At 37.8% G+C, this 25,174-nt stretch overlaps 1 protein-coding gene across 1 annotated transcript in view; it reads left to right on the plus strand.

Annotated features, from left to right (window-relative positions):
• RASSF6 (Ras association domain family member 6) overlaps positions 1 to 25,174 on the plus strand; it is a 73,267-nt gene that overhangs the window by 24,150 nt on the left and 23,943 nt on the right. The window contains exons 3-4 of the mRNA XM_044680050.1: positions 18,089 to 18,167; positions 22,832 to 22,974. Of these exons, the coding sequence (XP_044535985.1) occupies positions 18,089 to 18,167; positions 22,832 to 22,974 (222 nt within the window). The remainder of the gene's footprint in view (positions 1 to 18,088; positions 18,168 to 22,831; positions 22,975 to 25,174) is intronic.

The raw sequence follows: 25,174 nt of genomic DNA on the forward strand, positions 1-25,174 counted from the left end.
ACTGAGTTCAGGCCATTGAAGAGAAGGGTGCAGGTTTTGGGCAAAGACCTTAAACCAAGGTCTAAGGACTCAAGAAAATATATTTCTTTCCTCAAAGGGACAGAAAAGTATGAGTTTGTTGTCGTTTTTTGTCTTAAACAAAACTTAAAATAAATGCTGCCTAGAATGGGGCCCAATGGCCGCAAAAGATATTTTTGTCCAAGACATGATAAATATGTAACAGACCTTTTGGGAACTCCAGAAAAAAGCTAAGACAGGGAGCAAGAGAAGACAGAACATAGTTGACCATTGACCTCTCTCGGCTCTTAAGGGTTTCAGATTTTACCAGAGAGCTGACTACCCAGAGTGTTTTTTGGTTAGATTCTGGCCTTGAAGGGGATGAGTGGTTCCCCAAAGCATATTCCTTCAACTGTTGGCTTTCCCCAATGACAGAGGCAAGGACTGCGGAACGAGGAACAGAATCCCAGTACCAGCCAATGATCATTGGAGATGTTAGGATCAGGAACATAGCTGAGTCTTCCTTGCATTAATTTTCTGCCCTCTGTGCTTTGGAGATAGTAGCTGAGGGTAGAGGAAAGGGGAGACTTTCCCACCTTCTATGAGCTCAACTACTCTCCTGCTGTACACAGAAAACAGGAGGGAGTTCCTCCATTTTTTTGTTGGTTTTGCCCCCCAGTCTGAAGAAGTCCACCTAAAGTTTTGTATAAATTGGACTGAATAGTACTTAAAATACTAACTAACCACTGTTTAGACTCTCTTGGCTAAGTTCAGGTTTGGGATTGGAATGAAATGACATTTGCCAATCATAAATTAAGAGCTTACTCCACCATAATAAGGATCAATGAATTCAAGAGGAGTAGATTCGCCTCTTCATCTCCATTCACTATTGTAAGAGGGAGATTTTAGATATTTTATAGATATTTATTTAAAGTGTGGCCGCCAGGAATCAACAATTCAGATTGATTCCATAATTAAAATAGACCCAAGTCAGGATCAGGTTTAAGGTAGTTTATTTACAATTAGGAAGGTAAAAGGTAAGGAAATAAAGAGAGGGATAGTCCAGGCCTGCAGAGGCCTGGACAGAGAGAGGTTAAAAGGCTAAATAAATTAGGCTACAAGCCACAAGGCCTAGCAATCAGATAGGCTAGTGCCTACTTAAGGTAGAGTCTTAACTTAACTTAACTCTAACTTACCCACGTGACCATTCAGAGTAGAAGCTGCCTGAGGTCTCAGCCAAGATCCTTCAGCACCAAGTTCAAAGCAGGAACTCCCTTAGCAGGAAGTAACCAACATACTTGAAGAGATAGTGTCTCTAGTCACTTCCCGTGGGTCCACCTCTAATTCAAGTGGACAAATGGCAGCCTCTACACTGATTTGGACTGCCCAAAGGGCCGTCCCTTGTTCTTGATTTGTTACTTGTTGTCACGTGTGGGTAACTCGTCTCCCCTCCCACTAAGGGAGGTGGGAATGACCTCATCTCGAGTAGGTAGAGTTTTGACTATGAATGGACTAGAACTAGTTCCATTAACACACTATGAAGGCAAAGACTAGTCAGAAAGATTTATTTCTCATCTGGTGGTCATTCCACCAAACCTGAGGCCTATTAAAAAACACCTTCTTATTTATTCTTTATATAATTCTTCCTGAGGCAAATTTTATTCCTTAGGCATCCAGGAAACTAACCATTATTCCATCCCACATCAATCCAAGGGCAAGGACAGCCTCTTCACTTCTTTCAACAGAAATGAGCCAACTCAATTTATGTAAAACAGATGCTGCTACTACCTCAGAAGCTGCAGTGATTTTGTACTCTTTTTTGCCTTAAAGGTTTGTGTTCATGACAAACAGGCTCGTGATGGTGAATGTTTAACAACTGACTGGGAAGTAGAGTAAGGGGAAGGACCTTATATAAACACTTTTAAGTTTAACCTGTATTATTAACATTTTTCTATCACTTTCTTTAGTAGAGACAATCAACAAAACAATAGATCAAGCCTTGGTTTGTAGCTTTTCTTTTTTCTTTTTTAAAATTTAATTAATTAATTTGGAATATTTTTCCATGGTTACATGATTTGTATACTTTCCTTCCCCTTTTCCTCCCACCCCCCCCCCATAGCCAACAGGAAATTCTGCTGGTTTTTACATGTATCATTGATCAAGACCTATTCCCATATTATTATTTGCAATAGAGTGATTATTTAGAGTCTACATCTCCAATCATATCCCCATCAAACCTAGTGATCAAGCAGTTGTTTTTGTTCTGTGTTTCTCTTCCCAAAGTTCTTTCTCTGGATGTGGATAGTGTTCTTTCTCATAAGTTCCTCAGAATTGTCCTGGATCATTGTATTGCTGCTAGTCAAGAAGTTCATTATGTTTGATTGTGCCACAGTGTCATTTGTAGCTTTTAAAGGCATACCTTGGCAACCTTCTGGTTTTGTTCTAGGTCACCAAAAAAAAAGCAAATGAGGAAATAAAGTAAATCATAGCTTTTTTAGTTTCCTGGTGTATATAAAAGTTATATTTATATTTTACTATAATCTGTTAAGTGTACAATAGAGTTATATCTGAAAAATGTGTCCATACCTTAATTTAAAAATACTTTATTGCTAAAAAAATGCTAACCATCATCTGAGCCCTCTGAAAATTGTAGTCCTTTTGCTGATGGAGGGTCTTGCTCCATGACGACATCTGCTGACTGCTTATGATGGTGGTTGCTGGAAGCTGGGGTGACTATGGCAATTTCTTAAAATAAGACAACAATGAAGTTTTCTGCCTTGATTGATACTTCCTTTCCCTTGAACATTTAGAGATCATTGTGGGGTTAATAATTGGCCTAATTTCAATATTATTGTGTCTCAGGAAATAGGGAGGCCTGAGGAGAGGTAGAGAGAAAAGGAACATACAGTCAGGACACAAATTACATTTATCTGTTAAGTTTCCCATCTCAAATGGGTGCTGTGCATAGGGCCCCCAAGTAATCACAATAGTAACATCAAAGATCATCACAACAAATCTAATAGTAATGAAAATGTTTGAAATGTTGTTTGAATTACCAAAATGTGACAGAGATACATGAGCACATGCTGTTGGGAAAATAACAATAATATACCTTCCTGACACAGGGTTGCCACAAACTTTAAAAAAATGCAGTTGTTTACAAAGTACAATAAAGCAAAGCACACAGAAAATGTATGCCTGCACTCTAAAATGTTCATGCTCACCCTGAAAATGAGCTCTCTCCAGCACTCTGATGTACTGAAAATGTAATTGTGAATTGTGATTTAAACTCCAAAATAATTATAATACTACAAGTCCTCAAGTAAAAGCTGAATGACCACTTGTTGTGAGATGTTGGAATTTCCTGTATGAATTGAACTGGAATGAGTTCCCTTCCATCTTTAAGATTTTACTAAATTAAACTAACACCACTGAGTGGGAGACTGACCTGTGATTTCATTAAGGTAGGGAGGTCTAAATGAGAAAATGTTCTCTTCTAATGGAAGATCAATTGTTCTGCAATTTGTAGCCTTAAAGATTTGCCTGGGTTAAATACTACATCTAAGGTTAAATGCCACACCCCCCAACGTCATACAACCCCTATGTGTGAGAGGCATGACTTGGCCCCAGATCTTCCTCACTCCAAACCCAGCACTCTATCAAACTGTCTGGTTGGTAGTCCTTTGAACTTGAAGACTTGAGCATAGGATTTAAGTGAGGCAGAGTTGTACAAAGTCAACTCTCTCTTCCAGTTATCCAAGTCCAGTAGCAAGACAAAAGTCAGGATTGACTGGCAGTAGACCAGGATGCATGGATGACCTTGACTTCTTCCATGTACAACAAAGCTCTTGGCACTCCACGGCACCTGATTCCACCATCTTCAGAGCCATTGGAACACATTATTTTCATCTGCCCCTTCCACCAGAAGTCTTCACATGCCTGGGATAGACACCCCTTTAATTTATCAATGGTCTCTCAGTTACCCTCAGTCTGATTTAACTCACTTACCTAGATGGCTTACTGGAGTGTGGTCACTGTTCAGGCTGTCCTTGGAGGCACAAGTGAAAGCTGGGTAACAGGTGGACACCAAAGGAGAAAAACAGCCCTGAAAAGGGCTTGCCAAGCCCTCACTAGCCAGAAGTGCTAGTCTTCTCTGAATGCATCAAGGCAAGAATTCCTTCTTAGTGTTTAAATACTTTGTTTTTGGTCAGGGTCTGGTATTTCATCCTCATGTAGAGGAACATCCTCATATAGAGACTTCCTCAGAGAATGAAGATCAGAAACACCAGTAACTGAGATTTTAGAGAATTCCCTGGGAACAAAGGAGTTAGGGAACTGCCCTGCTCCATGGCCAGGATGGAGAGGTGGAGTTCAACATTCCTGATGCCCAACAATGGCCTACTATCTACTATACTACTTTATAGAGATCAATACTCTATAACCAGAGACTAATCTGAGTGGCCTGGGTGGTCGTCAGACGCAAAGAATGAAACAGATTGGAAGCACGGCTTGTTAGCTCATTGTACTTCAAGAAATACTGAAGTAGCCACTTTATTATAAAGGATATTAAAGATCCCCTTCCCCCAAAAGCCAAGAAAGTTTCCCATAGTTACAGAGAGCAAGATTTTTACTATAGTCAAAACAAAAGCCTTAGAAGCCTCCAAGGCGTAGACAAAAACCTATGCTAAACTATCAACTACATGTGTTATCTTTAAGTGGAGCCTGGTACATCTCCTTTAGGTTGGAAAGCCCCGTCAGTTTCTCAGCCTTGATGATATTAATTTTTTGAGCCTCATTATTTTACTTTAATTCTGGGCAAAATGCCTTGCCAAGGGTTCGGCCTTGGCTGTACCAGCCATCTGTGTTCTTGGGCAAAGGGGAACAGAGTTAGCCCCCCTCCTGCTGGAGTGCTGAGAGCCCAAAGCTTTTTCAATAAGACTATAATGTATTTTGAAGGAAGGTGAGAATTATGAAAGGAATCAAAAGAGGAATCTCAGATTTTTATCTTAGATATCCCACACCTGTCTCATCCCATATTTAGATAGGGAGGAAAGATAATACACGGCTCTGCCGGTCTGTATTGATCTTTTGAGGGGGTCCAGGTAAAAATATCTACTTGAGATTCTAATTTCTCTTAATAGTTCCCGACACTACTTTGCCTAGGATATTCCATTGTTAAGATATGAACTTTCATATATAGCTGATGATTGGGCATTTTTTACACACCATCAAGTCAACAAGAATTGATCAAGTGCTTACACTGTCTTGGGCTTTAAACTTAGCATTAGACATAAAGACTGACATGCAACAACCCTGTTCAACAGTCCCTAATATTTTGGTGAGGAAATAACATGCAAACAGCTGTGGGCAAACAAGATTCACATGGGATAAATTGGAGATAATCTCAGAGGCACTAAGGTTAAGGAAGACTAGGAAAAGCTTCTTAGAGAGGGGAAATATCTTAGAATTTAGAAACAGAAGAGTACCTTGGAGATTCTAATTCTAATTCTAATTCTAATATTTAATTTTACCAATAAGAAAGCTAGAGCTAAAGGAAATAAATGGACTCATCCAGGATGTCTTACATAGTAAGAAGGAAGCCAGGGCTCCCTCATACTATATGTGGACATCTGAGTCTTTAAAACTAACAGAAGGATTTTGTATATTTTTCTTATTGCATAATATCATATTTCACCTACTGTTCCAACCTTTGGAGATGCATTTAATTGTTATTTTTCTCATATTTCCTTTCCTATCTATTTTATACCATTTTCACGTTTCCAAAGCATGTCTTCAATATGATAAAGACATTGACCAAAAGAGGGCCAATAACAACTATGTGGCATACAAACAGAAATTTCACTTTCAGGTCGATATTGGTCCATTAATCTGCATAGGATTCTTTCAGTCCCCTCAATGAAGTTACAAATGCACTTTATTTTATTTTCCTTAAATTGTTTTTCAGCCAGACATAGGCGTGCATGCCTATAATCCCAGCTACTTGAGAGGCCTGCGATGGCAAATATGTTGAGCACTGGGACACTGAGTTGTTGGCACTAATGTCCACACTGTTGTAGTGAGTGCCTGGAATCAGAACTGTCAAGTTGCCTAGGAAATATCAGACTGGCCCAGGTGACAAGCAGAGCAGGTCAAAGTTCCCTTGCATGTCCAGTCTAAGCATGATAGGAACCTAGTCTTCAAAAAATAAGAAATAAAGGGGCAGCTGGGTAGCACAGTGGATTGAAAGCCAGGCCTAGATACAGGAGTTCCTGGGTTCAAATCTGGCCTCAGACACTTCCTAGCTGTGTGACCCTGGGAAAGTCACTTAATTACCTAGCCCTTACCACTCTTCTACCTTAGAACCAATACATAGTATTGATTCTAAAGTGGAAGGTGAGGGTTTAAAAAAAAAAGAAGAAATAAAATGCTTCTAAGATAGAAACTAACTCCACATGTAAAAAAATCTGTGTCCAGGTTATAGCCATTGCTATAGAGACCAATAGAGAATTTCTTTTATGCAAATATTGTGAAATAATAGTTCCATCTTAGTAACAAAACTATTTGTAATGGTCCCTGGAAAAGAGGTCTCTTATGGTCCACTTATTGTTTCACATTGATCTATTTCCAAGGGCTTTGCCTCAGGCTCTAACTAATCATCAGTTAGTCAGTATAGTCTTGGGAAAGATTTCCTGGGGAATCCAGGTACTTTGCATGGTAGTTTTCTTGTGTTCTTTAAATAATTATGAAATTATATAACATTAGGTCTGTATTGTCTAGGCACTTCATCCTTTTTATGGGAGGAAAAGTACAGGACCACAGTAGCTCAAGGAGGGAGACTATTCCCCTGATTTAATTCTTATATATAGGAGCAGCATTTTCTCTAGTATACATCTGTGATTAGAATTTTTTTTATCTTAAATGTTGCTCTTCTTTAAGAATGCTTTTGCTCCTCCAGGAATTCTTTGAGCATCCAGCACATTATTCACTCTGTGTGCTTATTCTGTCATCAGAACTGTTAGGTTAAAATGAGCGCCAAAGGCAACTTCAGTTTTTTATTATTATAAAGATATTTTTTAAAACTTTCACCTTCCATCTTAGAATCATTACTGTGTATGGTTCAAAGGCAGAAGAATGGTAGGGCTAGGCAATGGGAGTTAAGTGACTTGCTCAGAGTCACACAGCTAGGAAGTATCTGAGGTCAGATTTGAACCCAGGACCTCCCATCTCTAGGCCTGGCTCTCAATTCACTGTGCTACCTAGCTTCCCTAAAGTTATTTTATTTTTCCAATCACATATAATAACCAATTTCCACATAAGTTTTCCAGTTAGGTGATCCAAATTTTTCTCTCTTCCTCCCTTTCCTTCCTGGCTCCAGGTAGCTGGCAAATAATTCAATCTGAGTTATACATGTATTATCATCAAAGACAGCTTTAAAAAGAAAAAGAAGTCCCTAAAGTGCAGCCTGAGTCTTGGAGGATTTGATGCAAAATAGAAGAGGGGTAGCTTCTCCCACCCCTTTGCCTTGGCGGAGATGGGAAAGGGGGGGCCATGGACATATGCTTGGAAACCAAAGGTCTTGTAGCACAGTATGTGAGTCAATAATCATTTATTAAGCACTTATGTGCCAGCACTCTGAGGATATGAAGAAAGGCAAAAGAGAGTCCCTGCCTTCAAGGAGCTCACAATCTAATGGGAGAGACAACATGCAAATAATTAGTATAAATTAGCTATGTAGAGGATAAATTGGAAATAATGAAGAGAAGGAAGGAACTAGCATTAAGGGGATCAGGAAAAGCTTCCTGAATAAGGTGGGATTTTAGCTAGGACTTGAAGGAAGCCAGGAGGTGGAGATGGGGAGGAAAAAAGCATCCCAGGTATGGAGGACAGCCAGAGAAAATGCCTGGAGTCTGGAGATAGAGTATTTTGTTCCAGGAACAGCAGGGAAGCTAAGTGTTATTAGACTGGAGAGTATGTGGGGGCAGGGAGAGGAAGTGTGGAGTGTACAAAACTGGCAGAACCACTTCTGCCTCCCTGAGTTACTGGCTGCCCAGCAACATCATAGGTAGGTAAAGAGTTTAGCAGACTACAAGTTCATGGTCCAGCAACTCTGCTGCTGAATGTATAGCCTACCTGGGTCTGCATGAAATGGGAAAGGGGAGTCCTGCTTCCTTCTCTCCCCAACACCACCTGGGGTTTATTGGTACAGATCAAACACAGGCGTGTAAAGATAACCTAACCCTGTCTTCCAGGTGGAGAGCAGGTGCAGAACTGCAGCTGCCAGTTGGATCAATAGTCTCAAGATTAAAAGATAATGCTCAGCATTCAGAGCTTTAGAAAGGCAACCAAAATGGTCACGTTGGAAGGCAGATTAGTATATAACTCCACTATAGAACTACCTTTGGGGCAAAAGATCCAGGTACGCAATCTCATCTCTGAGGAATTTTGGCTGTGGGACCCTGGGAGTATTTTCACACTTATTTTTAACTTGAAGTCTTACTTCACCAATCTGCCACCTATTCTTGCTTCAAGAAACTAAACATAAATTGCAGACGTGCCAATTTGCTTTGGTAGAGGGAGTTCCCATTATGACTTTGTATAATACTGATTTGATCTCCTTCCTCTTTAAACCTTGCTCCTGGAGGAAAAAAGTTTGAATTCAAATTATAGTAATGCACAGAAGGAAAACTGTTCAAGTTGTGCTTCTGATGCAAGCTTAGTCTTAGACAGCATTCTTATCTAAAAAAATAGCCAGGGCTGCTAGGTGACTGAATGGATAGAGCACCAGTTCTGAAGATGGGAGGATCTGGGTTCAAATTTGGCCCCAGATGCTTCCTACCTATATGACCCTGGGCAAGTCATTTAATTGCCTGACCCTTATTGCTCTTCTGCCTTGAAACTGATATTAATTTCAATTCTAAGAAAGAAAATAAGGATTTTTTTTTAAATAGCAGGGGCAGCTAGGTGGCTCAGTGGAGAAAGCACCAGTCCTGGTTGGGAGGACCTGAGTTCAAATGTGGCCTCAGATACTTCCTAGCTATGTGATCCTGGGCAAGTCACTTCAACTCATTTGCCTAGCCCTTCCCTTTCTGTGTTAGAGTTGTTACTAAGGCAGAAGGTATTTTTTTAAAAGCAAAATCAATTCCCATGGGATATCTTTAAAAACATTAGCAGTAAAAGAAGACATTACCCCTTTTTCTCCCCATCTCTTTTTCTACAGACATTTCGAGACTCCTTTGTAATTTCTAGAGTTTCTTTATCCTGAAAGAGTCACACAATGAAATGACTAAATGATTGAGGTTTCAGGGGGTCATCGACTCTGAATGTCACTCATAAGATCTTCATACCATTAGGGCACATCTCTACGGTGGTGTTCTTATGATTTCTACCCCACCCTGTTATCCACACACCTATTTTCATATAGATAAGATAGCTGAAATTGTCCCAGGAAGCCATACACGGACAATATCAGTTAGAACAGAGTAATCATGGCTCTCACCTGGCCTCAAGGACGGCATGGGTATTTAGGACTATTCTGTGGTTGTTATTCAGAAACCTCCCATTTAGTGATTTCTTGGCAAAGATACTGGAGTGGTTTGACATTTCCTTCTCCAGTTCATTTTATAGATGAAGAGCCGAGGCAAACAGTTTTAAGTGACTTGCCCAGGGTCACACAGCTAGTAAGTATCTAAAGCTGGATTTGAACTCATGTTTTCCTGACTCCCATCCCAGCACTCTATTCATTGCACCACCTAACTGTCATGGACTGGCCATGTGTAAATGTGCATCAAATCCTTTCTTTTGGCACCAAATGACAAGCCAGAAAGTTAAGGGGAGAAGTTTATTTGGTCATTGTCCAGAGACATCTCTGTCTAGAAGCCAGGCAGTGGGGGGGAAACCAAACAAAACAAAAACCTACTGAGAGTTTCATCTGAGTTAAAAAATTTCTCCTGGTTCAATAGCAGTAGATCTTCAGTGACCCCGCCCCATGGGCTTTTCATTCAAGTGAGTTATACAATATTGGGAGTACCCTGCTAGTTTTCAAAGGTTCATATTTTCCAACAACCTAGGACTCATTTTCTCAACTTTCAAAATGGAAGACGTCAACCTTTGGCTTGCAAGGGAAACTTCATAGATTATTTTGTCTGCTACATGAAGTTTCTTAGTTTGGGAAGGCTTTAAAGGGTCCAAGGACTTTGAGAACAATAACAAAAAGATGGAGATAACCTATATTCCTCAGCACTAATCAACCAAGAGGCATTTTATTAAGTTCCTTCTGTTGTGCTATCTACTTGACTAAGTGCAAGGAATACCAAAGGCTAACAACTAAATAGCTTGTTCTGAAAGAGTTTTCATTCTACCAATGATAGATATGTATGCATATGAGTCCATGTACAATAAATGCAAGGTGATCTTTTGTGGAAGAACCAGGAAGGCTTCATGTAGGAAGGAATAATTGACTCTTTGAAGAAGGTAGGGATTGGAAGAGGAAATGGTGAATTCTAGCACTATAACTATCCAAAGGCCCAGTGAAGATCAGATCACCTTCTAGCACCAGGAAGGTGAAGGAAAGGGAAAGGGGAGATCAGTTTAATCATGTAATTCCTGAAAACTTTGGTGGAAATTTGTTATTGCTGCTAATTGGTAAATAAATAAAAACAAAGACCCAGTGAGATGAGGTGGCATCATATCTGTGAGGAAGAGCAATACAGAACCAATTTGGCTAAGGAAGGGGAATGAGATATATATATATATATATATATATATACATATATATATATATAATAAACCTTGAAAAGGAGTTGGAAGAATGCCAAGGGCTATGTCAAACTGTAGAACTAGGAATGCAGAAGTTCTCTAATAGTAAATTTTGATATAGCTCTTTAAGGTTTGCAAAGCACTATGGACGAGTTATCTCATTTGATCCTCAGAACATTATTATGTCTGCTTTGCAGAAGGAAAAATTAAGGCTGAGAAAGTTTAGGTGTCTTGCAAAGGGTCACATAACTAGTAAGTATCTAAAGTAGGATTTTAATTCAGATCACAACAACTCTGTGAGGCAAATGCCATTATTATTCCAATTATACAGATGAGGAAACTGAGGCAGGAAAAAGGTAACTGATTTGCCCAGGGTCACACAACCAGTAAATGTCTGAGGCAAGATTTGAACTCACGTATTCCTGATGTAAGGATGGAGGATGGGACAAAAAGAGCCAGAAGAAGGCCATTGGTGACAGTTACTGACATTTGGGACCAGAGAGAATTCTGGGTGATTCTCCAGAGGAGAGAAGAGGAGAAGGATTTCTGGTGGAGGTTCTTCGAGGAAGGAGGAGAGGTTCCGAGGAGGATATCCCAGCTCGGTTCCAGTCCTGAAGGCTTCCTGAGGATCTTTCTTTGGACATTAAAACACTGATTCCCTGGTCAAAGATTCTGTGGCATCAAATCCAGCAAGACTTCGATCACAGAGTCAGCTAAATGTTTGGACTCCATTTTGGAAGCGTTCTCTTAGGCTCCATCTTCCATTATTCAACCTTGTTGAGAGACCCTTTCTGATCTAACTTACAATTATAGGAAAGGATAGAAATAGAAATAGAAACAGAAGAAGAAGGGACAAGGGGTGAGATGCTTAAGAGTGGGAACCACAAAAGTTCCCACCCGAGTGACAGACTCCATAGAAATAGAGAAGAGGGCACCCAAAATCCCTCTGCCCTTCACCCCTTTCCCCAATCCCTATATTGATATTAATAAAAGCCATTCATTAGTCAGATAGCATTTCAGAGTGTCTGAGAGATGAGGGGGAGGGGAATCACAGACTGGCTGCCTCCATCTTGAAGCCAGACTACCTGTTGTGAAGTTGGCTGATCTTTGCGGAGGCTTGCATGAACACTGCCCTTATCCAGAATCAGATTGGGGTACCCAATACCTCATCTTATAGGGAAGTCTCATCCCCAACTACTGTGGGGCAGCAAGACCATCCAGGTCACGCAGTTTCAGGGTGACACTCCCTCGAAGTCTCGGCAGTGTATATTTGGAGGGAGGGGAGAGTTGGAGGAGAGAGTCTCACCCATCATAGACTCTCTATCTCCCCTCTATCATAACATTTGGGTACTGCCTCTGTTTATTCTTATACTGACTCCAGATTCAGCACTTTTACCCACCTAGCTGCCTCTAAATTCAGAATTCTTATTGAGACTAAAATGAATTGTTTTTTTTTTTATTTTACAATATTTTAGTTCCCATAAAAACTGAAAAAGTATTTCCAAGGATATTAGATGCAGTAAATTAAATAAGAAAAGTTTAAAAGCACGTACCTTTTATTTTTTTAACATTTAATAATTTTTATTTTTTAGAAAAGTTAACATGGTTACATGATTCATGCTCTTACTTTCCCCTTCACCCCTCCAGTCCCCCCCCCCACATAGTTGATATGCATTTCCACTGGTTTTAACATTTGTCATTAATCAAGACCTATTTCCAAATTGTTGTTAGTTGCATTGGTGTGGTAGTTTCGAGTCCACATCCCCAATCATGTCCACCCCAACCCATGTGTTCAAGCAGTTGCTTTTCTTATATGTTTCCTCTCCTGCAGTTCTTATAAATCCCTCAGAGCTGTCCTGTGTCATTGCATTGCTGCTCGTACAGAAGTCCATTACATTCGATTTTACCACAGTGTATTGGTCTCTGTGTACAATGTTCTTCTGGCTCTGCTCCTTTTGCTCTGCATCAGTTCCTGGAGGTCTTTCCAGTTCACATGGAATACCTCCAGTTTATTATTCCTTTGAGCACAATAGTATTCCATCACCAGCATATGCCACAATTTGTTCAGCCTTTCCCCAATTGAAGGACATACCCTCATTTTCCAGTTTTTTGCCACCACGAAAAGCCCAGCTATAAATATTTTTGTACAAGTCTGTTTACCTATGATCTCTTTGGGGTATAAACCCAACAATAGTATGGCTGGATCAAAGGGCAGGCATTCTCTTATAGCCCTTTGAGCATAGATCCAAATTGCCATCCAGAATGGTTGGATCAGTTCACAACTCCACCAGCAATGCATTAATGTTCTAATTTTGCCACATCCCCTCCAACATTCATTACTCTCCCCTTCTTTCATTTTAGCCAGTCTGCTAGGTGTGAGGTGATACCTAAGAGTTGTTTTGATTTGCATTTTTCTAAATATTAGAGATTTAGAACACTTTCTCATGTGCTTATTATTGATAGTTTTAATTTCTTTATCTGAAAATTGCCTATTCATGTCCCTTGCCCATTTATTGATTGGGGAATGGCTTGATTTTTTTATACAATTGATTTAACTCCTTGTATATTTGACTTATTAGACCCCTGTCCGAGTTTTTCGTTATAAAGATTTTTTCCCAATTTGTTGTCTCTCTTCTGATTTTGGTTGCATTGTTTTTGTTTGTACAAAAGCTTTTTAATTTAATATAATCAAAATAATTTATTTTACATTTTGTAATTTTCTCTAACTCTTGCTTGGTTTTAAAATCTTTCCTTTCCTAGAGATCTGACAGGTATACTATTCTGTGTTCACCTAATTTACTTATAGTTTCCTTCTTTATATTCAAGTCATTCAGCCATTCTGAATTTATCTTGGTGTAGGGTGTGAGATGTTGATCTAAACCTAATCTCTCCCATATTGTTTTCCAAATTTCCCAGCAGTTTTTGTCAAATAGTGGATTCATGTCCCAAAAGTTGGGCTCTTTGGGTTTATCATACACTGTCTTGCTGATGTCACTTACCCCAAGTCTATTCCACTGATCCTCCCTTCTGTCTCTTAGCCAGTACCATACCATTTTGATGACTGCTGCTTTATAGTACAGTTTAATATCTGGTACTGCTAGACCCCCTTCCTTCACATTTTTTTTCATTATTTCCCTTGATATTCTTGATCTTTTGTTATTCCAAATGAAATTTGTTATAGTTTTTCCTAATTAAGTAAAGAAGTTTTTTGGTAGTTTGATAGGTATGGTGCTAAATAGGTAAATTAATTTGGGTAGAATGGTCATTTTTATTATGTTAGCTCGTCCTACCCATGAGCAATTAATGACTTTCCAAAAAAGAAATCAAAAGTATAAATAAGCACATGAGAAAGTGTTCTAAATCTCTAATAATTAGAGAAATGCAAATCAAAACAACTCTGAGGTATCACCTCACGCCTAGCAGATTGGCTAAAATGAAAGAAGGGGAGAGTAATGAATGCTGGAGGGGATGTGGCAAAATTGGGACATTGATGGATTGCTGGTGGAGTTGTAAACTGATCCAACCATTCTGGCTGGCAATTTGGAACTATGCTCAAAGGGCTATAAAAGACTGCCTGCCCTTTGATCCAGCCATACCATTGTTGGGTTTGTACCCCAAAGAGATCATAGATAAACAGACTTGTACAAAAATATTTATTGCTGCGCTTTTTGTGGTGGCAAAGAACTGGAAAATAAGGGTATGTCCTTCAATTGGGGAAAGGCTGAACAAATTGTGGTATATGCGGGTGATGGAATACTATTGTGCTAAAAGGAATAATAAACTAGAGGAGTTCCAGGTGAACTGGAAAGACCTCCGGGAACTGATGCAGAGCAAAAGGAGCAGAGCCAGAAGAACATTGTACACAGAGACCGATATACTATGGTAAAATCGAATGTAATGGACTTCTGTACCAGCAGCAATGCAATGACACAGGACAGCTGTGAGGGATTTATGGTAAAGAACGCTACCCACATTAAGGGGAAGAACTGCAGGAGAAGAAACACTTAAGAAAAACAACTGCTTGAACGCATGGGTTGAGGTGGACATGATTGGGGATGTAAACTCGAAACTACCACACCAGTGCAACTATCAACAATTAGGAAATAGGTCTTGATCAATGACACATGTAAAAACCATTGGAAATGTGCATTGGCCATGGGTGGGGGGATAACGGGGGGTGAAGGGGAAAGTAGGAGCATGAATCATGTAACCATGTTAAAAATGAATATTAATAAATGTTTAAAAAATTTTTAAAAATAATAATGCTTCACTTTTGTGAAAAATGGGAAACACTCTTACTCTGACAAGCTAGTAATGAGTTAGAACTCTAATTCTACATTTTTAATATGAAAGAATATACAGGGTTGTAAAGTCACGACCTTCCAGGAAATGTGGCTCTTTATTAAGTAAGCTGGCCATTTTGCATAATGGTCCAATTTGAACAAGAGGGAAGTTGACAGAATTCTGGGCATTATTGATATTGACACTCTATTGGCTCTAGTCTTCTCCAATGTTGAGAAAAGGTGACATATCACTTTACCTAATGCATATTCTTGCAACTCAGAACTCTACAAAGAAAAAGGAGGAAAGGACAGGGACTTTCTTGGGTTACTGATAGATTTTTTTTTAATTTTATATTCCCCAACCTTATCTTCCAGATAGTAGGCAGCCACAAAATGATTTTATTGAAGGTCATGTTTTCTTTGAAATGCCCTAAATTTCCCCCCATCATTTTGATTTTAATCATTTTGACAATTTGAAATTAAGATTTATACAACTGTTGCCAAGACAGAAACATCAATCCAAACACTGTTCTTATGGTTCATGGTGGTGTGATGACAGCCTGCTCAAGCTGAAAGTTTTTCCAGAGATGGCAAATTTTCAGTAAGGTTGGAGGGTGGTGCACAACAACATCAGGAAGCCCATATATTTTCCACCTGTAGCCCTGGAAAGAGCAACTAAATGTCAATAATTGTTCTACAGCTGTCTATGGCTCCACTTGCCATCCTTGTCCAACATACTCCTCCCTGGACATTACTGCCCTTTTTAGAGTAAAACCTTTTGAAGATGGGAGGTGTCTTGAATTCTTTCATGTAAGATCCCCTACACTTAGCCCAGAGCCTTGCAGTGAGTGCTTATTAGATGCTTTTTCTTTCATTTATTCATTCATTCATTCAAAACTTACAGTTCAGTAAATACCCATTGTGAAAATCAATGTCTAGTTTAGAAATTCTTGACCGTTTTTAAAGAAATTTAATACAGTCTCACTAAATGACTGAACATGAGGCTAGACCTGAATCCCAGAATTAATTTCAAGTGGAGAAAAATACAATGAAAATAGGTTATTTATTTAACTTCAAGGATTGGCATTAGGGAATGAATGAATATAGAGAGAGCAGTCTCTTGGAATTAAAGTGGGTATGGGACACCAACTGATTCTGAATCTCTTTATGTGTCCTGTAACCTAATGCCTAGAGGAGTGTGTCTCTAAATGTTTAATATCTGGCTCTCTCTGGAGAAAAATCATACTTTTAAGTTTAATCTCTATTATTATTAGCATTTTCTTAACATTTTGATCATGCTCTTGTCTAAATAATCAACAAAATAATAAATCAAGCCCTAAATTTGTAGTGTTTTCCAGTTTCTAAGACATAAATGCTCTCACTGAAAATTTTGAGCCCATACAAATGGATTACAGTATACTGCTGCCTGCCGGAAACCATCATGGGTTCTTTTTTAACTCTTACCTTCCGTCTTAGAATTGATACTAAGTGCAGGTTCCAAGGCAGAAGATTAGCAAGAGTGAGGAGACAGCATGCTTTATCAAATTTGCAGATTCCACAAAAGTGGGAGGGATAATTAACTAGCTGGGTGACAGAGTCAGGACGGACAGAACAGATCTTGACAAGCTAGAGGTGAATCAAATGAAAATTAAAATCCATGGTTCTTGGTTTTAGTGGTCAACATCATATGTCCAAGTTGGGGAAGTCATCTTTATATTGTCTGAAAAAAAGATCTCAGGGAGGTGTATGGACTGCAAAGTCAATTAGGAGTCAGCAATATGAGATAATGGCTCAAAAGCTAATGTAATCTTTGGCTGAGTCAGGCAGGGCATCACTTCCATACTTTCTATAATCTTCTAATTTATCTCTCTATTTTCCATCTCTCCTCTCTCTAATCCATGCTCTTACTCCACAACTGACAAAATAATCTTCCCAAGGAATGGGTCTGGCCTTGCCAATCTTATGCTCAAAAATATTCAAAAATGGGTTCCTATTGCCTTTAGAATAAAACTTTAATTATATAGCACTAGCATTTAAAATCTTATAAGTAATAGGCACTTAGTGTTTATTCAATTGAAGTGTAAGAGAATTCTGGATTAGATTATCTCCATTGATGCTCTGTATGACTAACCTCAAAGTATCTGCCATCCCAATCAATAACTTTCCTTTTCTGTAGCTCCACATGAGATAAATATAAAATATTGATGCTTTCTGATTCTTCAGATCAAGAATTAGAAAGCACATGCCTCTCTCTAGATTTGTTAAGTAAGGTGAAATAAACAGAAAATCTACCTCTGGGCAAGTCAAAAATCAACAAGCATTGAGTGGCCTTGGGCCAAGCAGTGAGAGTACAAAGAAAGGTAAATGCAGCCCCTGTTCTCAAAGGACTCATATTCTAATTGAGGGGACAATATTCAAACAACTATGTACAAACAAGATATATACTAGATAAATTGGAGATAATCTTAGCAGGAAGGCATAAACATCAAGAGGGACAAGATAGGCTTCTTACAAAGGGGATTTTAGGTGACATTTGAAGGAAGCTAGGAGGCAAAGATGAGGAGGGAGAACACTGAAGGCAAGGGAGACAGCCAGAGAAAATGCCTGGAGGCAGAGATGTAGCCAAGAAACAAATGATATCTCAGCTAAGTTAGAGGCACTTTGAAAACTAGCAAATGCCTGCCAAGTTCTACTTGCTACAAATGGACAGTTGAGTAAAACAATTTCTAAATTTTCAGGAGATCTCTTCTAGATTAGCTATCTCTTACCCACTATTTTTTAGTTTTATTTTTTGGGTAGAAATTTTCATTATTTATCACCCACCCCACCCAAGAACTGCTGTGGGTCCAAACATTTTAAGAAACATCCCTACTTTTAAAATCAAGTTTCAATTGCCAGCCATCTACTTTGGTCTCAGAGAGGGACTGAGGGGAAAGAAATCATTGAATCATTTTTCTCTATTCCATCACTTTGTGAAATGAAAATTCAGTGACTTCTTTTTATTATCCACATAACTGAGACTGATGGTATTTTGATATGACCATTTCTTATAGAGATCAACTTAATCATTTGTTGAAGACCTACAACATTTTTTACGGGGACCAGAAGAACCGGCATATTACATATGGTGAGGTAAGAACATCATAGATAGATAGATAGATAGATAGATAGATAGATAGATAGATAGATANTAAGAACATCATAGATAGATAGATAGATAGATAGATAGATAGATAGATAGATAGATAGATAGATAGATAGATAGATAGATGATTGATAGATAATTTAACTTGATGCTCAGAAAAAACTGTAATTTTTAAAAAATGAAAATCCTTCAATTTGCAATTTCAACCGTTTGATGATTTCACTGAAGATCTGATAAATTTCCCTTTTGATTTAAAGCAAAGAATTCAAAAGAGTTTGGATCTCACTAAGGAAAGATGGAATGCCTTAGCCATCACCACATTTACTAATAAGCAACTTATATGAGACTACAAAGGGCTCTGAATTTCACTTCTAAATCATCCTCCTGATGAAAAGCCAAATCAACAGCCAGTAGCAACCTGTGTTTCAGAAATGAGATTTGAGTCCAGTAGATAAGGGATGGTTGTTCTGGGTTAAGAGCATTCAATTGTGTTGACTTTCTTGTTTTGATATTGGGAAAGGGAGAAGATTTGGTCTTCTACCTCCACTCTTCAGTAATTGATGTCTTCAAAGAAATTAGGGGGAGAGAGGGGAGGACAGAGTTAACCAGGCATTAGTATGTTAACAAATTGCAAGGATGTATCTCAGCCTAGTTATCCCTTTACAAAGTGTGAAATGAGTTATCTGGTTAAATTGGAAGAGCAGATCGCCTTTATCTGGACAAAGAATGACTATGCCCTTGGATGTATTTAAACAGCCAAGTCTGGAGACAGTGGAAGATTTTGACTTTAAGGAATTCAAGGCAGGGAGCAACATTGACCTCTGAGCCTCTTTCAGAAAGGAGAAGGGGTGGCTTTTCTCTCTATCCTTCCACTTTATTTGCCATAGAATATGTTATAGTAGAGTTACTTGCCTGGAAGGACTTCATCAATCAGGAAGTACTTGAGAAATTGAACAGTTTCAGGCAAGGAACAAAGTCACAGTCTCCAAATGAACACAAAGTGGTGGTGGCATTTAAGGCAGAAAGCAACTTCAAGGGGTAAAAGTCTATATATTTGTATGTATAGATATGTGTATGTATATATATGTGTGTGTGTGTGTGTGTGTGTGTGTGCATACATACATTATCTTGCTGGCCCATTTACATTTCTCAGTAACATATAGAACCTTTACAAAAATTGACTATATACTTTAGCGGAGAATAGTGGAGGGAATCATTCTTTCCAATATTATTTGACATCATGATTCTAGATCTTAGAAGTGTTAGATATTAAACGCAAAAAGATGGGCAAGGAAGAGCTAAAACTATACCCATTTACTAGTGACATCATCATTTACTTAGATAATCTTAGTAAATCAGTAAAAATACTGAAACAATAGACACAGTAATATTGAAAATAAATGTAAAAAGGCATCAAGAATAAACATATTTTATATGCGATAAAATAAAAATCAGTTAAGGGAGTAAAACATGAAACAAAGATTCAAATTGGGAATTAAAAATAAAATCCTAAATAATGAGTGAGTCAAAGAATAAAGAATAGAAATAATTGATAATTATGTAAGAGAAAGCTATAATGAAACAATAGACCAAAATTTCTGGGACGAAGTTTTAGGCACCTCCTTGGTGAGGAGGTATGTATTATATATATTAATTAATATTACATATATATTTCACAGGTAAATATTCACATATATAGACATATATAGGCAAAACTATGTAAGTATGTTTAAAAACATACATTATAAAAATATGTGATTAATGAAATGAGTATGCATTTTAAAAATTAGAAAGCCAACAAATAAAATCAAAAGAAAATATAATGAAAAGTAAAGGAAATTAGAGAAATTGGAAATTTAAAAATTCTATGGAAATGATAAAACCAAAATCTGGTTTGAAAAGACTAACAAAATCAATAAACCTTTCACTAATCTAATTATAAAGAATAGAGTGAAAAATCAAATCAACCAAAGAGCAAATGAATAAGGTGAAATCAAGAGCAGCTAGGGGCACAGAGGATAGAAATGTTGGCACTGAAGTCAGAAAGATTCATCTTCCTGAGTTTGAATTTGGCCTTACACACTTAATAGCTGTGTAACCATGAGTAAGTCATTTAACCCTTTTTGCCTCAGTTCCTCACCTATAAAAAATAGAAGAAAATGGTGAGCCATTCCAATATCTTTGCCAAGAAAATCCCAAATGGGGTCATGAAGAATTGAATACAACTTGAACAAAAGAAAAACCCAAGCTATTTAGACACCTAACATGTATACACATAGAAATATATATATGCATGTTTACAGAGAGAGAGTCAAATAGATTTGCCAAAGAAAAATAGTCAAAAGATTCAAACAAGTATTTCTCAAAAGAATTGCAAACCATTAACAACCATATGGAAAAAATGCCATATATTTCTAATAATAAGAGAAATGCAAAACCAAAATAACCAAACTGAACTTGAAGTTTCATCTCACACTTAACAAATTGGCAAAGATGATAAAGATTTTTAAAAAGTCACTCTTGGTGGGGTCATGGAAAGAGGGACAAGGCACACTAATATATTGTTAGTGGAACTGAGAATTGCCTTTTTTTAAGCCATTCTAGAAAGCAATTTGGAATTGTACTAAGAAAATAACTCAAATTCCATTTATATCCTTTGACCCAGAGATTCCACTAGGAGGCATAAACCTCAACGAGGTGATTGATAAAGGCAAAACTCCTCATGTAAAACAAAATATTTTTAGCAGCACCTTTTGTGGAAGGAAAAAACTGGAAACAGATTAGGTGCCCATTGATTGAAGAATGGTTAAACAATATATGATCCATGAATATAATGGAACAACATGGAATAGAATGGAATATTACTATGCTATAAAAAATTACTATACTATAATAAATTGTTCTCCTTGTTCTGCTCACTTTACTCTGCATCTTTCATAAAAATCTTAGCAGTTAACTCTGAAATGATCCATTTCTTCATTTTTATAGCCCAATAATATTCCATTCTAAACAATGTTTACCTATTTTAGCCATTTTCTTTAAAATATTATTTATGATAGGAAACAGATCTTTAATATAAATTATTGATTTGTTTTGTTTTTACCAGCCTTAGACACTTACCAGCCATGTGATCTTGGACAAGTCACAACTTCTGTTTAACTAAATTTCTGTAATTATAAAATGGAAATAAAACTATAGCTTTCCTTCCAGAGTTATTGCAAAATGAAATTTCATTTATAAATTATTTAGCACAGTGTTTGGCATACAATAGACACTTTATAAATGCTAGCTACAATGATAATTATTGTTATGACATTGAAAACATGTCCACACTGAGAGTTCTCTTATAAGAAAGTAAACATGGAAAAACTAACAGTACAGTGACCTCATCAGAAAAGGAATGCAACTTTCCCCCCCCGTAGGCCTCACCAATCTATCTTTTAAAAGTGTTTTAACATAATTAACAAAAATTAATTTTAATTAACAAATCTATTTTCTCTCCCTCTCATTTCCTACTCCATGGGGGAGAAAGAAAAAATGAAAACACGTTCTTTGTAATAAACACAATTAGTCAACAATTTCCTTCATTGGTAATGTAACAAATATTCAAACCCTTAAATCCATCACTTATTTGTCAGGAGGCAGATGTCATATTTCATCATCAGTCTTCTGGAATCATGAATAGTCATTGCATAATTTTTATAGCTTTTAAAGATTTTTCTTCTCAGCATTGTAATAATAATAATAATAACAATAATAAAGGTTTTAAAGGTTTACAAAGTGCTTTAAAATTTGATCATCACAAGAACTCTGGGATGTAGTTCCTATTATTATCTCCATTTTACAGATGAGGAAATTGAGGCATTCATAGGTAAAGCGATTTGCACTGGACTACATAGCTAGTCTGAGCATCTGAATCAGAATTCAGATTCAAGTCTTCCTGACCTTAAGTCCAGTGCTTTATATGAATTGTTCTCTTGATTCTGATCATTTCATTCTTCATCAGTTAAAAGAGTCAGAATTGTTCATTTTTATGATTTATATATTTTAATTAAAAGTGTTCTTTGGGGATCTATTCACTTCACTCTGCATCTGTCATACAAGTCTTTCCTTGTCTGAAAATAATCTATTTCCTCATGTCTTACAATAAAATAGTTTTCATCACATTCGTATGCAACAATTTATTCAATTATTCCTCAATTGTGTCACCACAAAAAGACTTGCTATAGATATTTTTTTTTACATACAGGATCTCTTCCTATTTCTTTTGAGTATAATTTGTAGTTTGGCTTTATAGCTGTACTTCCTTCATTCTTGCCTGTATCTTATTAACTTATGGAATGGTTCTCTCTCATAGGGGAGAGGAGGTATAGTAGAAGAAATTAAAAAAAAATAAAAGATGTCAATACAAATCTAATTTAAAAATCAATGCATGAATTACCATACTGCTTATTAAGGATGAAAGAATGTCTAAAACAATGAAATCATTTGCAGATAAATTGAAAAACCTAACAAGTATTTTTTCTGTCAATTTCTCCTACTATTATTTCTGACAGATTTTAATTTTATAGTTTGAATATTAAATTGTTATATTTTTCAAACATGTTGTTGAATACTATAAAGAATATTGGTGGAATATTTTTCCCCCTAGGCAGAAGATGACAACATAGTTATCGAAGGAATTTTGGACATATTCTGGGGAGTACAAAGACCTATTCAGCTGAAAATACAAGATGAGAAGCAGGTCCCTTCTTTTGCTACCATCAAGTCATCCTCCTTATTCTCCCAGAAGGGGTGAGTGAGCTATAATTCAGATATCTCATATATGGATATGTATGTATGTATGTTATTTTTTGCTTGACAATTTTTATTTAATTAATTTAGTTCTTTCCCTCCCCTCCCACTCCCCTTCCATAGCCAATGAGCAATTCCATTGAGTTTTACATGTGTCATTGATCAAGACCTATTTCCATATTATTAATATTTGCAGGGGGCAGCTGGGTAGCTCAGGGGATTGAGAGTCAGGCTTAGAGACGGGAGGTCTTAGGTTCAAATCCTGTCTCAGACACTTCCCAGCTGTGTGACCCTGGGCAAGTCACTTGATCCCCATTGCCCACCCTTACCACTCTTCCACCTGTGAGCCAATACACAGAAGTTAAGGGTTTAAAAAAAATTAAAAAAAATATTTGGGGCAACTGGGTAGCTCAGTGGAGTGAGAGTCAGGCCTAGAGACAGGAGGTCCTAGGTTCAAACCCGGCCTCAGCCACTTCCCAGCTGTGTGACCCTGGGCAAGTCACTTGACCCCCATTGCCCACCCTTACCAATCTTCCACCTATGAGACAATACACCGAAGTACAAGGGTTTAAAAAAAAAAAGAAAAACAAAAGAAAAAAATATTTGCATTAGGGTGATTGCTTAGAGTCTACATTCCCAATCATATCCCCATTAACCCTTGTGAACAAGCAGTTGTTTTTCAATGTGTTTCTACTCCCACAGTTCTTTCTCTGGATGTGAATAGTGTTCTTTCTCATAAGTCCCTCAGAATTGTCCTGGATCATTGTATTGCTGTTAGTAGAGAAGTCCATTACATTCAATTGTACCACAGTGTATCTATCTCTGTGTTTAATGTTCTCCTGGTTCTGTTCCTTTCACTCTGCATCAATTCCTGGAGGTCGTTCAGTTCACATGGAATTCCTCCAGTTCATTATGCCTTTCAGCACAATAATATCCCATCACCAACAGATACCTCAATTTGTTTAGCCATTCCCCAATCGAAGGACACCCCCTCATTTTCCAGTTTTTTTAAACATTTATTAATAATCATTTTTAACATGGTTACATGATTCATGCTCCTACTTTCCCCTTCACCCCCCGCACTTCCCCCACCCATGGCCGACGCACATTTCCACTGGTTTTGTCATGTGTCCTTGATCAAGACCTATTTCCAAATTGTTGGTGGTTGCATTGGTGTGGTAGTTTCGAGTCTACATCCCCAATCATGTCCACCCCGACCCATACGTTCAAGCAGTTGTTTTTCTTATATGTTTCCTCTCCTGCAGTCCTTCCTCTGAATGTAGGTAGCGTCTTTACCATAAATCCCTCAGAATTGTCCTGGGTCATTGCATTGCTGCTGGTACAGAGGTCCATTACATTCAATTTTACCATAGTATATCAGTCTCTGTGTATAGAGTTCTTCTGGCTCTGCTCCTTTCGCTCTGCATCAGTTCCTGGAGGTCTTTCCAGTTCATGTGGAACTCCTCCAGTTTATTATTCCTTTTAGCACAATAGTATTCCATCACCCGCATATACCACAGTTTGTTCAGCCATTCCCCAATTGAAGGACATACCCTCCTTTTCCAGTTTTTTGCCACCACAAAAAGCGCAGCTATAAGTATTTTCGCACAACTCTGTTTATCTATGATCTCTTTGGGGTACAAACCCAGCAATGGTATGGCTGGATCAAAGGGCAGGCATTCTTTTATAGCCCTTTGAGCGTGATTCCAAATTGCCAGCCAGAATGGCTGGATCAGTTCACAACTCCACCAGCAATGCATTAATGTCCCAATTTTGCCACATCCCCTCCAACATTCATTACTCTCCCCTTCTTTCATTTTAGCCAATCTGCTAGGTGTGAGGTGATACCTCAGCGTTGTTTTGATTTGCATTTCTCTAATTATTAGAGATTTGGAACACTTTCTCATGTACTTATTGATACTTTTGATTTCTTTACCTGAAAATTGCCTATTCAAGTCTCTTGCCCATTTATCAATTGGGGAATGGCTTGGTTTTTTATACAATTGCTTTAACTCCTTGTATATTTGAGTAATTAGACCCCTGTCCGAGTTTTTCGTTATAAAGATTTTTTCCCAATTTGTTGTTTCCCTCCTGATTTTGACTACATTGTTTTTTGTTTGTACAAAAGCTTTTTAGTTTAATTAAAGCCACAATAGTTTGAACTCCAGATGGCTCTTTGTCATTAGAATTACCTGAGGAA

Source organism: Gracilinanus agilis, chromosome 6 (genome assembly GCF_016433145.1).
Source record: "Gracilinanus agilis isolate LMUSP501 chromosome 6, AgileGrace, whole genome shotgun sequence".
Classification (NCBI taxonomy): Eukaryota; Metazoa; Chordata; class Mammalia; order Didelphimorphia; family Didelphidae; genus Gracilinanus; species Gracilinanus agilis.